Source organism: Ochotona princeps, chromosome 9 (assembly GCF_030435755.1).
Source record: "Ochotona princeps isolate mOchPri1 chromosome 9, mOchPri1.hap1, whole genome shotgun sequence".
Classification (NCBI taxonomy): Eukaryota; Metazoa; Chordata; class Mammalia; order Lagomorpha; family Ochotonidae; genus Ochotona; species Ochotona princeps.
Genome location: NC_080840.1, coordinates 47,196 through 59,367, shown reverse-complemented (window position 1 = coordinate 59,367; position 12,172 = coordinate 47,196). Strand labels below are relative to the sequence as shown.

General features: G+C 55.2%; 1 protein-coding gene across 1 annotated transcript; it reads left to right on the top strand.

Moving 5' to 3' along the window:
• Positions 1 to 430: 430 nt before the first annotated feature.
• On the top strand, positions 431 to 2,340 carry LY6E (lymphocyte antigen 6 family member E). The gene is made up of 4 exons (XM_004580757.2): positions 431 to 450; positions 1,613 to 1,710; positions 1,861 to 1,980; positions 2,045 to 2,340. Exons 2-4 carry the CDS (start codon positions 1,659 to 1,661, stop codon positions 2,260 to 2,262), a joined length of 390 nt encoding a protein of 129 aa, XP_004580814.1. The 5' UTR covers positions 431 to 450; positions 1,613 to 1,658; the 3' UTR covers positions 2,263 to 2,340.
• Positions 2,341 to 12,172: the final 9,832 nt, after the last annotated feature.

The window sequence follows — 12,172 nt, the reverse complement described above, 5'->3', positions numbered from 1 at the left end:
TCCCCAAGAGACTTCCCCTTTTCTGGCTCCGGCAGGACTCCACCTCACTGCCCACTGACCCAGGCACCTCTTCGCATATTCACGACCACCAGGGATGGTCAAGGTCGAGGACCAGAGTCCACAGCCGCCCTACACAGGAGTCCAGGCACTCATGCCAAGGCCAGGTCCAGCTCCAGTGACGCCCACCGCGTCTCACTGGGGCCGGGGTGGGGGAGGGCAGCGGTCTTCTCACCAGTCACGTGGAGTTGAGCGGCCGGTACTGGACGCACACGCGGAGCTAGGCCCCAAGCAAGCTGGCCGGGGACCCCCTTCCGCCACCCGCGGCGCGCCCACCGGGCCAGCCCCGTCCCCGCCCGCGGAGAGCCCCGCCCCGGCCGCACGCCCCGCCCCAGCCGGCCCCGCGCTGGCCAGCCTGGCAGTCCGCGGCTGCAGCGTTCTGGGGCGCACGAGGTGAGCCCGCGGGGCCCGGGGACGGTGGAGGGGGGATCCGCTGGGGGGCCGGCGGGCGTCCCCGGGAAGCTGGGCCAGAGGTCCCATCCCCCAGCCCGCCCCTCCTGCTTTGGCCGGGATCTGGGGCGACGCGCGCAACCGCTCCCCGCACTAGCTCCGGGAACCCCTGGCTAGCCCGCGGGCGCGCAGGCAGTGGCCGCCTTCTCGGCGAGCCGAGGGCTCAGGGGGCAGCGACCCCAGGCGGGACCTGCCCCTGGGCAGCGCGTGAGCGCTTTGTTTGAGCTCCGATTGAGCAAACGAGGAACCTGGTAGCCCACGCAGCCTCACTCGGGACACCGGTCCCTTCCCACCCGGCTGTCCTGCCGCCTCCACTGGGGCCGGGGGGCGGGGGGGGAGGGGAGCTGGGCCTTGGTACCTTTGGGCCTTCCCAAGCTGGCCCCTCCACGCCGAGTGGCCCAAATGGGCCCTGGCCTGCGTGGCTGGGTGGTTCCCCATCTCTAGCTCGGGAGCCAGTTGGACCTGTTTGTGCCAGGGCCTCCCTCCTTGGAGACCGCCAGGGCTGGGCCCCAAGCACAGCCTAGCTGTGAAGGAAGAGGAGGAGGCTATGTCCTCCAGAGCTACCAAACCATGCCCTGGTTCCGCAGCAGAAGGCGGGTGGCAGCATCCTCCCACACCCGTGCTGTTCCCGAAATAGAACCCTGCTGGGCCTGGCCCACCTGCTCTCTTCCCACTGAGCGTGTGTGCTGGGGGGAGGGGAGAGGTCCCGCCTGCACATAGAGCAGAGGCAGAGCTCCGCCCGGGTTCCTGCTGCGTGACTTGCAGTCCCATACAGTGGACAAACTGGGGACTCCACCCCAGCCCTGGCCCTGTCTAGCCTGGGGCAGGGAGTTGCCAGGGCTGTAGGCAGTATCTGGCCCCAACGAGTGGTCACCACTTCCCAACCCGGAACTGCCAGGTAGGGGCCACTCCGGGGCAGAGCCCCCCACCAACCTCAGGGTCACCGTTCTATCCAGCAGGTGTTCTGTGAGCAAAGGACAGGTCAGGAACCCCCCTGGGGGCTGCTGTGCTGTGTGTCCAACCCCCTGGAGACCCTGTGACCCCCTGGGAGGAGGAGCCAGGACCCTTGCTGGACAGCTCCTGTAACAAGCTGCCCCGCCTACAGGACCGCTCTGTGGTTTGAGTCCCTGGCCGTCTCCTGCCCCTCCAGCATGAAGCTCCTGTTGCCGATGCTGCTGGTAACCCTGCTGAGTGTGGGGCCAGGTGAGCCATCCCCAAGCCACGCTGGGGCCTGATGCTCCCAGGCCTGTCTGGGGGGCACGGCCTTGCTGGGTCTCTGTGGCGTGATTGCCCAGGTGCCTGGCGGGCAGCTGGGATGGTTGTGACATGCTGCCCGGTGTCCCTCCTGCACAGCCGAGTCTCTCACATGCTTCACCTGCTCCAATCAGAAGAGCAACTTGTACTGCCTGAAACCCACCGTCTGCTCAGACTCGGACCAGTACTGCGTGACCGTGTCGGCCGCTGCTGGCGTTGGTGAGTGCCACCAGGGTGGGGACTCACTCCCCTGCCTCCCCTCACTGCCTGCCTCCCTCTGCAGGGAATGTGGACCTGGGCTACAGCCTGAACAAGTACTGCTCGCCCATCTGCCCGGGCCCCAGCATCAACCTCGGGGTGGCCTCGGTGGGCACCCACTGCTGCCAGAACTCCCTGTGCAACATCAGCGCCGCCCCCGGCAGGCTGCAGGCCAGCGCCACCCTGCTGGCCTTCGGGCTCCTGCTCAGCTTGCTGTCCGTGCTGCTGCGCCTGGGCCCCTGACCCCTCACCCCCCGCCACCTAGTACTACAGCGCTCAGCCCTCCTAAGTGGGGAATACAGGGAGGGACGGGGGCCCCTTGGGTGTGACTCAATTCCCTGGCCACACGTGGGGCCATCTGTACACGGAGCGGGCATGTGTGTGTGCGTACACGCTCACTAAGGAGCTAAGTGCAGGGGCCGGCTGCCGCAGAGCCCCTTTGCTGGGGTCCCCACACCCACGGCAGCTGCCCCTCCCCTGCTAGTGTACCATGTCCAGGCCTCAAATAAACACATGTTCCCACCCCTGCAGGGTCCTGAATGGGGAAGTGGAGACTCCTGGGGAACCGGTGCTGTCTGCTACAGGCCCACTTGGGCCCTTGTGGGAAAAGGGTCCTACACACCACTCCCAGCCACCCAGAGACCTAAAGGCAGGCCTCGGGCCTACCCGTGTCCTGCTAGAACTGAGAGTGCCTGCACCAGGCAGGGTACAGTGGGGTCCAGCTGGAGCTCCGTGTGGAAGGCCAGGGCAGGCCTTGGGGAGCCACCGGGGGCTTGCACTGACTAGAACCCTGCCCAAGCCAGCACCCAGGCCTGCTGGGGAGCTTGTCAGTCACCAGGGACAGGAGGGGCTGGGGGCAGTGCCCGGCCAGGGCCCTGAGGGAGTACTAGGGTCCTCTGCATGTCACTGACTGCACCATAGTAGGGGAATTCCCCCACCAGTGCCCCAGGAAGGAGGGGTGTCAGGTGCATGTGGCCCTGACTGGCCACCCTGCAGCTGGATGAGCTCCCTGGGGTCCCGCTGGCCTGGGCTGGGGGCCTGGAGCCCCTCTGGGGCTGGGCTGAGCTGGATAAAGTGGAGAGAGGCCCACAGCCAAGTTTCTATTTCCTGCAGCCTGGTGGAGGGGAGTGTCCTCTCCCACCCCACCCCCCAGGAACTGCTGGCGCCTGGAGGGAGCCTTGCCTGGCCCCTCCTCAGCCTGCAGGCTGGGTGGTGTGGGTGTGACCCTGATCCTACCTCCGTTGCCTGAGGTGCAATCAGGGAGTGGACCTGGTTGACTCAGGTTCATCCCAAGCACTCCACTGGGCCTCTGCCTGGAGACCCATCCCTGTGCCGGCCCCGAGCTGCCCCACCCACCCCGAAGGGCACCCCTTCCTGATGCTCCCTTGGGTCAAGCAGGAGGTAGGACCGAGAGGGAGCTTCCAGGTACCCCCACCAGCCCCCAGCCCCTGAGCAGCCAGCAGCTGCCCTGCCTGGGGCTGCCAGCAGAATGGGGGCTCAGGGCCCCTCCCCTGCAGCCACAGGACTTCAGTTTCGTTTCTTTAATTCAGCTAGGAAATGAAAACTCAAGCGCCAATGCCCCGCCTCTGGTGGGTCCTGGAACTCAGCCAGGGTTGGGCTCAGGCTGAGGCCTGCCTTCCTGCCCACTTCCTGCCAGACCACTGGGATTGGGGCGGGGGCCCCTCAGGCTGCCTTCCCTGGGCTCTGGAGGCCAGAGCCATTCCCTTGCCAACCCGATGAGGCTGGACCGGCTTGGAGGGAAGGATATCCCTGGCCTGAGCCCTTGTGGGGGGTTGTGGGGCCCACATGTGCACAGCCTGGAAGGAGGGACTTCTGACTCCCTGCTTCCCCCATCAGCTTTTCTCCGACTTAGCATCCCAGTGACCCCTCAGCCATCTCCTGACCGCTGCCCTGCCCTCCAGTGTACCGCTGCTGCCCCGGTGCAGGGCCCAGCTGGGTGGCTGGGGACTCTTCACACCTGTCTGACTCCGGGGGTCCACAGCATCCCACTTGCGCATTCTGGCTGTGGCCTTCAACATGGTGGACTGGGCACTGTGAGCCCCATCTGGCCCCATGAGGTTGCCGTGGGTGGCAGGTCGGTAGGGGAGGATTTTTCTGCCACTGGGGCCCCCACTGTTTACCCACACTCCCCAGCCTCACTTGTCAGATACCAGTTCTGTTCCCGCCTGCCCCTTCGCCTGAAGAAGTAAAGAAAGATGACCAAGAGCCGGGGTCCCTGCACACACATGAGGGACTGGACGGTGCTCCAGCCTTTCTGCTCATTTAAGGAATGACCCAGATTACAGAAGATGTCCCTCTGTAAGCCCACTTTCCAAATCAACAAATAAAGCATCTTTAAAGAGAAGCATACACACACACACACTGAAGTCCCTTTGGGGAGAAAAAAAAAAACTAACCGGGCACTGCTTCCTTCCAGAATGTTCCAAGGTCCCTTCTGGAGGACTGGACATGATCACAGCCATTAGGGTGTGGTCAGGGCAATACTCTGCCTGGGCCTCCTGGCTTGGCGTCCCAGCCCCATGGAGCTCCCAGCAGCTCTGGACACTGGTAGATCCTCACGGGACATTACCCTCACAATCTACCACCACCAAATAAAGGAATATGTTCAAGGAGAGGTTTGTGATGGAGTCAGCTGAGACAGGCAGGTTCCAGATCACAGGGCCAGCAGACCACAGTCCTACGGAGGAACGGGCCAGCCCCTGACCGTGAACCCAGACAAAGGTCATCAGCACAGTCCCCTGACCGTGAACCCACACAGGAAGTTAGTTGTTGGTTAGCACTGAAGAACCTCAGTATCAAAATCCCAACCATTTGTTCATGGCTCATTGCTACTAAAAACTGAGCTTGCAGGCCAAACAGCCTATGTGACCTTTAGCACTGATGGGCCCTAGTTCTTATGAATCAAGGCCCACCTAAGGCTGGTTATCTTACAGGTGGCTCCAAGTAATGAAGTGGGTGCTTCCCTTAGTTGCAGGCAGGGGCTGTCTAGCCAAGGTAGGTAGGGAATGTGTGGTATTTCCCCTCACCTTGCAGGCTATTGTGAATTGCCCCTATAAAAACTGTAGGAATGTGCTGTTTGGGGCCACACTCCAGTAAGGAGTGTTGGTCCTGACCGGCTGGTCGGTCAGGCAGCTGCCTGCTCTCAACCAAGAACCCAGGCTCAGATGTGCTGAGCCTCAATAAACCATCCTTGTGTACTTGGATCGACTTCAGACTCCTGGTGATTTCTGGGGGTCTCCAAATCTGGGCACAACAGCACCGCCCCCTGACCATGAAGACCCAGCAGACTACAGACCCTGGCACCTGAGCAGAAGAGAACTCCTCTCTGAGTCACAGAGTCGGGCATGCAGGCATAACTGAAAGCTGGGGAGGGGTTAAGAACAGCCTCGCTCCAACACACCGAGGTCAAGGACACCTCATCAGCACCCATGGCACAGGGAGCCAGCACCAAGGAGGTGGTTCCACACCACACCTGCCTTCTGTGTCCGTCATGACCCGGGACTCTGGAGGTGAGGATGAGTGATGTACCACAATGAGCACTTCTCTGGGCTGAAAGGGTGCCTGGCAGAGGACTCTCACTTTGCCAGCTTCCTGAGCATATGCATTGCCATGGCAGGGTGCCCCCTGAGTTCTGACCTCCTGGTCTATCCCCAACTGTCCAGTGAACCTGTTCTGAGCTGCCTCCCACAGGGAGCATTCTTGCCTTGCCAAAGCCAGTCTGCACCCATGAAGAACCTCGGTGTTTTCTGCCTTTTGTGATTCTGCCTTAATGGCTTGGCTGGGGGCTGTGTGAACTCCAGGCCTGACAGTCTACGTGACACCGGCAGGACACCTGGCAGGTCACGTAGGCAGACCACTCCTCAGGAAGGAGGTCCCTGGTGTTAGGTAAGACTCACCGCCCTATAGCTCATCGATTTGTACTTTTTGAAAGTTGCTTGCTTCAAACCCACCAATAGAAGCCTGCTAAATCATGACTGTATAATGAATAGCCTGAAATGTATAAGAACCCTGTGCTGTCCTACCTGGGGGCTCTGGCTCTGCTGCTCTCTTGCCCTCCCTGCTGATCCGGCTGCAGTCACGGCTGCGGCTGCCCCCACCGGCCCCCCTGGGCTGGGGGACCTAGGCTAACCTTAATAAACCACCTTAAGGCCTTAGCACCGACTTCCACTTGATGATTTTCTGGGGATTTCAAAATCACTGCTACCAGTCACCTCTTGAAGACTGACTAAGTAATGAAATGGGCACCAAGCTACTATGCCATCGGCAGACTCAAGATCTGTTCTCACCGTGTCTGGGGCATCGCTGCGCTGGCCCTTGTTCATGGAAGTGCCGCTCCCTAGCTTACCCCAGCCAGGAGGCTCACCCGTCTGCAGCTCCCTAGGGAATCCCAACCAGGTGCATCCATGGGGACAACCAAGGTTCCTGTAGAGACGTGAGAACGTGCAAAACAGCAAGCTTCTGTGCTTTTCCCTCGGGGCACCAAACATACTCCAAATAAACTAATGTGGAGGAATCACAAGCTGGAGTCAGTGCTTGAATTCAACATTGAGAGAGGTAGGGTCTCTGACAGCCTCCTGGTCCTGCTCACACTGTCTCAGGTCACACAGGGTTGGTAGGGGACAGGACAATGTCCTAGTCCTGCTCACACTCTCTCAGGTCACATCTCTGGCAGGGGAACAGTGCTGGGTTCAGTGCAGTGGGTGTGGATGACACAAAGGTGTGAACAGAACTTGTGGCCCTGCAGGCAAGGCCACAAGGAGCTTCCTGCTACTAGGCAAGGCCTGGCTGATGTCTCTCCAACCACCTTAAGGCAGTGTCACCCCCTCACACCTTGCATGGACACCCGACCACCCTGCTGAGAATTCTGTAATCTATTGAGGCATTGTTGTTTGCCCCTGTGAGTTGGTTTTTACAACCAATGTGAGCCTGGGAGTTGATGTTGCTGACAACATTTTGGTGAGTGGGCCTTTAACAGTTCCATTAAGATTCTATTGGTCCATCTTTTCTCTTTACACCGACTCCACACATCCTTCCTGAGCTCCAAACTCAGCTGGTGCTGGCCTCCAGCGACTGGCGCCCAACCTGAGGGCTCGACGAAGGCTGGTATTTTCTCTCTTGCTCTCTGTGGTGTGGACAGGACTTGACCCAGGGTGCTGCAGGCCCCTGAAAGTCAGCTTAGAGGGGGTGAATGGTCAGAACTTACATTGAGAAGTTATGTACCCTCTGTTGTAAAAAATGAATCAGAATGCTTCTAGTGAAAGAAGTTTATATGCTGATATTATTAATCATACCTTGCAGAGGAAGGGCATTAAAGTTAGTAAGAAGCAATTATTACAATTTGTACAAAAAGCTCATGGTTTCTCTCTTTTTTTAAAGCTTTTTTATTTTATTGGAAAGGCGGATTTGCAGAGATGAGGAGAGACAGAAAGGAAGATCTTCCGTCCGATGGTTCACTCCCCAAGTGACTGCAATGGCCAGAGCCAATCCGAAGCCAGGAACCAGGAGTTCTTCTGGGTCTCCCACATGGGTGCAGGGCCCCAAGGCTTTGGGCCGTCCTCAACTGCTTTCTCAGGCCACAAGCAGGGAGCTGGATGGGAAGCAGGGCCATCGGGATTAGAACCGGCACCCATATAGGATCCCAGGGCGGGCAAGGTGAGGACTTCAACCACTGAGCTATCATGCTGGGCCCAAAGCTCATGGTTTCTTAAGGAGGGCACTTTAGACTTACATACCTGGGATCAATTTAAATACTCCTCACAAGTCTGTCCACGATATGAGAAGGGATTTCATCAGCAAATAATATGAAAAGGTGGTATCGCTGTAATGGACCACTTGAGCAAGAATCTCGGAGCGTGCCCCACATCCGGGACCTGGGGTGGGTGGGATACTGGGTGGGGCTTCTCAATATTCCCCCTTTACCTCAGATACATGAAGGAAACAAAATGGAAATAATAGTCTTACCCACTTCCCTGTAGCCCTTGAGCCTTTTTACCCTAATTAACTGTGTGAAGATTGTCAAGAATATAATAAAAGAAGAGAGTGAGGCCTCCTCATCCTGAGCCTTTACAGAGGCATGTGAGGGGCGTGGTCACACAACGCGATACTGTCCCCTCTCAGATGACAGGTGAGAGCCACAGGTGGGCAGCAGCACCTGGGTGGCAGGGGAGTGACTGAAGGCTGCTAGGCCCCACCTTCAAAACAGAGGGTAGGAGACACAGCCACATTCCATTGCCCACTGTCAAGGGGTGCTGGCTATCACTGGCTGCACCCCATAACAATTGTAGGAAATGAAACACTGAAAAATCTGATGAACAAGGTATGGGTTTTCTAAAGACCTGTCATAACATAGGGACTTTCAAATATCCTGCCCACTTTGCTCACTTTCAAACTTCTGCTATTCAGAAGCCAATGAATACAAATGTTTTAATTGTGGGAAGCACCAGACACCTTCAAAAACAGTGCCAAGGAGTGCCTCTCTTAGCTCAGAAACATGGCACTAATACCACTAAGGATCACTGCCCTCAAATATGTCCTAAATGTTGTAGAGGCGTCTGCTGGGCGAAAGTATGCAAATCTAAAGTTCATTGTAATGGCCAATGCCTCTGGTCAAAAATTTGGTGGGGCCAGTCCCAGGCCCTGAACAACGAGAGGTTTATAAAATACCAATATCTTATCCAATCTGTGCCTATAAAAGAGTAGACTTCTTATAGCTTACTCAGACTTAAAATCTGATACTGGAGAGAATCAAGACGGCAGAGTAGGGTAAGGACACGCTTAAACAGATGGGGAAAAGTATTAGCCAGTGTGAAGCAGAGAGGGCACATTCCAGGAAATGGGAGAGGACAGAACAATAGCAGAGGGGCACCTGGAGACTGACAGACACAGGGAAGCAGCGGACACAACGGTGTGGTGTTGCAGTGACTGATACTGTTGCGGGGTGTGAGTGAGATCACACCAGACATGTCTAAGGTTTATTAAGAAGTCTTTTTTATTTTTTTTAAAGATTTATTTATTTTTATTACAAAGTCAGATATACAGAGAGCAGGAGAGACAGAGAGGAAGATCTTCCGTTCGATGATTCACTCCCCCAAGTGACTGAAACGGCCGGTGCTACGCCGATCCGAAGCCGGGAACCAGGAACCTCTTCCGGGTCTCCCACACAGGTGCAGTGTCCCAATGCATTGGGCCGTCCTCGACTGCTTTCCCAGGCCACAAGCAGGGAGCTGGATGGGAAGTGGAGCTGCCGGGATTAGAACCGGTGCCCATATGGGACCCTGGCAAGTTCAAGGCGAGGATTTTAGCCACAAGACCACTCTGCCAGGCCCAATTAAGGAGTCTCTATTAACCAAGCTTGGTGATAATAGAGCACAATAGCAAATCAGAAGCCCATATAGCAATCCAACCAATCATAATCCAACCAAACATAATCCCAAAAGGGGAACAAATGGTCATTACCCTGAAGTCCATCCTTTTAGCTGCAGACCATGTCCCAGCTTCCCCAACTGTCGCCAACCCGCAGCCACACTACCTACGAGGCACACTCTTGAGGGTCTGGGAAAAGCTGGAACCACCACCAGAACCCTTATCACCAAAAGCGGCTGCGTTTATACTTTCTCTGCTGCTTTTCTCCCCGCTCTCCCCGTAGGCCTTATTGCCTTTGTACCCCTCTGCTTTCTCTCCCCGTACGCCTTAGCTTTGCCACCCCAAGATCTTAGCTTTCTACCCCTCTCTGCTGCCCCGTTCTTCTCGCTCAGTCCCTCGTTCTTCTCCCTGTCCTTCTTATCCTCATCCTCCCTTAGCCTTTAGTGGCTGCTTTTATATTGTTCTCCACCAATCACTTCTCGCCGTGGGTCCACTTGGTGCTACCTGATAGGCCAGTAGCAATGACATAATCGCAGTGAGGGCATCAGCCTATCCCTGTGACTTCCCAATCCCACCTCCTGGCTCTGGGCCGGCCACCATCCTGCGAAGGCCTTTCCTATTCCTGGGAGTGGCTTCGGCACCCCACTTCCCACACCCAGCAATATAAGTTATCCTAGGAGACATGCAACGAATAACCTGGACACACAAAATTGTAGACATTCACCTTTCCCTGGCTTCTCTGCCCACATTCCATCACTGCTAGGCCTCACCTCTCCTGGAACTCCGGACAGCACACAAACCAGAAACAAGAACTTAAGTGTTGTGGGCTAAGGAGTTGATTAGTGTTCCTTGGGATGGGCAAGAACAGGAACTGGGCTTGTAGCTAAAAACACCTAGACTAATTGGACTTATCTGCATCTAATATCCTGGCTAAATTAGGACGCGAGGGGAGTGGTTGAAGATGGAATTATTATTCCATTGCTGTTAGGACTCACCTTCAGGACAGAGGGTAGAGAACACAGCCACATTTCATTTGCCCACCGTCAATGGATGCTGACTATCACTGGCTGCACCCGATAACCACACCCCAGCAGCATTCAGTGAGTGGTGATCCGAACTGCACCAGCAGCCAGAACTCCACCAGCAACAAGGTGGGAAGGGACTTTCACCGGGAGCTCAGCATGTGAACCCAGACAAAGAACTGCCCATCCTGCTGGTCTGTTTAATTTGGCCAAGAGCAGAGACACAGCAGCAGGTCCCAGGTGGGCAGTGAGGGAACATGGTGGATTTTATAGCCCAGTCCACCCCTTAGAGCCATATAGGGCACCATTTTGTTTAACGAGACAAATGCTATGCACAGTACTGTGCATGCAATGAGTTGGGAGTGAATTAATTTCTGGTTTAGTGAACTGCAATAATATGGCATCCTACGAGTTCCACCCAAGATAGGTCCTGGTAGCCCTCAGATCTAACGGCCAGCAGATCAAGAACTCTAGTAGTGGCACACCAGGCGCCATTTCGTACAGTGTGACAAAGAATTTAAGACTGCCGGGACCACAGTGAGCTGCACGTGCGCTGAGCTTTGCGAGAACTCACTAAGCTCAGTGCATTGCACTGGTCCCACAGGAAAATAATGCCAAATATGGCATTATACGGGTCAAAATAGATCCATGTGGCCCTCAGACCTAACGGCCAACAGGTTCTGCAAAAATCACCACCAACAGCAAACTAGCCATATAGTGCTCCGGCCAGCAGAGCCAGTAACATGGACAGGGACAGGGTCTGGGGATGAAGCACCGACAGGAGACCAGTGATGGTGGAAGTCTCTGCGAAGTCTGTCTTTATTGCTCCTTCACCTCTCCTTATATACTCTTCCCCCACATCCTCATATGGCAGGATATTGGATACAGATGAGTCCAATCAGTCTAGTGTTTTTAGCCACAAGCTAAAACATGGTTCATTTAATTTTTAAAATTGTATTTTTTGGAAAAAAAAAGTTGATCACTAAGATTAAGGAAGATTCATTGTGACAGTGTCATGCAGTAAACTTCATTTTTTTTGAATGAGTCACTAGACAGATTACTGGAATGTTGTATTCAGCTATATGGATTTTAACAAGAGATACCTGCTCCTGCCCAGGCTAACAAGCACTAATCAACTCCTAGGCCCACTGTCAGTGGGTGCTGGCTATCACTGGCTGCACCCCGTAACAAGAGTTTCCTGTGAGAGGTCTCCTGTGAGTTCAATTGGCATTCCTTTATATGGCAGTTGATTTTTTTCACTGCACATTTAAGGATCTTTTCCTTATGTTCGATCGAAGAGAGCTTGATTATCATGTGTCGTGCTGAAGCTTGCTTTTGGTCAAGCCTGTTGGGAGTTCTGTGCCCTCCTGGATGTTTTTTCCCAATTCTTTCCCTAGATTAGGGAAACTTTCCCTTAATATTTCATTGAATATACATTTAATCCCAGCTTCTCTTGCTGTACCTTCTGGGATTCCCGTAACTCTTACATTTGGCCTTTTAATAGTTCCTTTCAATACCTGAATATATTTTTTTGGCCTGATCCAGCTCTGCTTTCAGCTTTTTGTCTGTTTCCCCCTGGTGATAGCAAATGTCTTCTAATTCTGAGATTCTTTCTTTGCTTCACTCATTCTATTTTGGAGACTCTCCACTGTACTTTTAATTTGCTCCACTGTGTTCTTCATTTCTGATGTATCAGCTTCCATTTGATTCATTTCCAGTGTGACATGTTCCTTAAATTCCTTGAACTC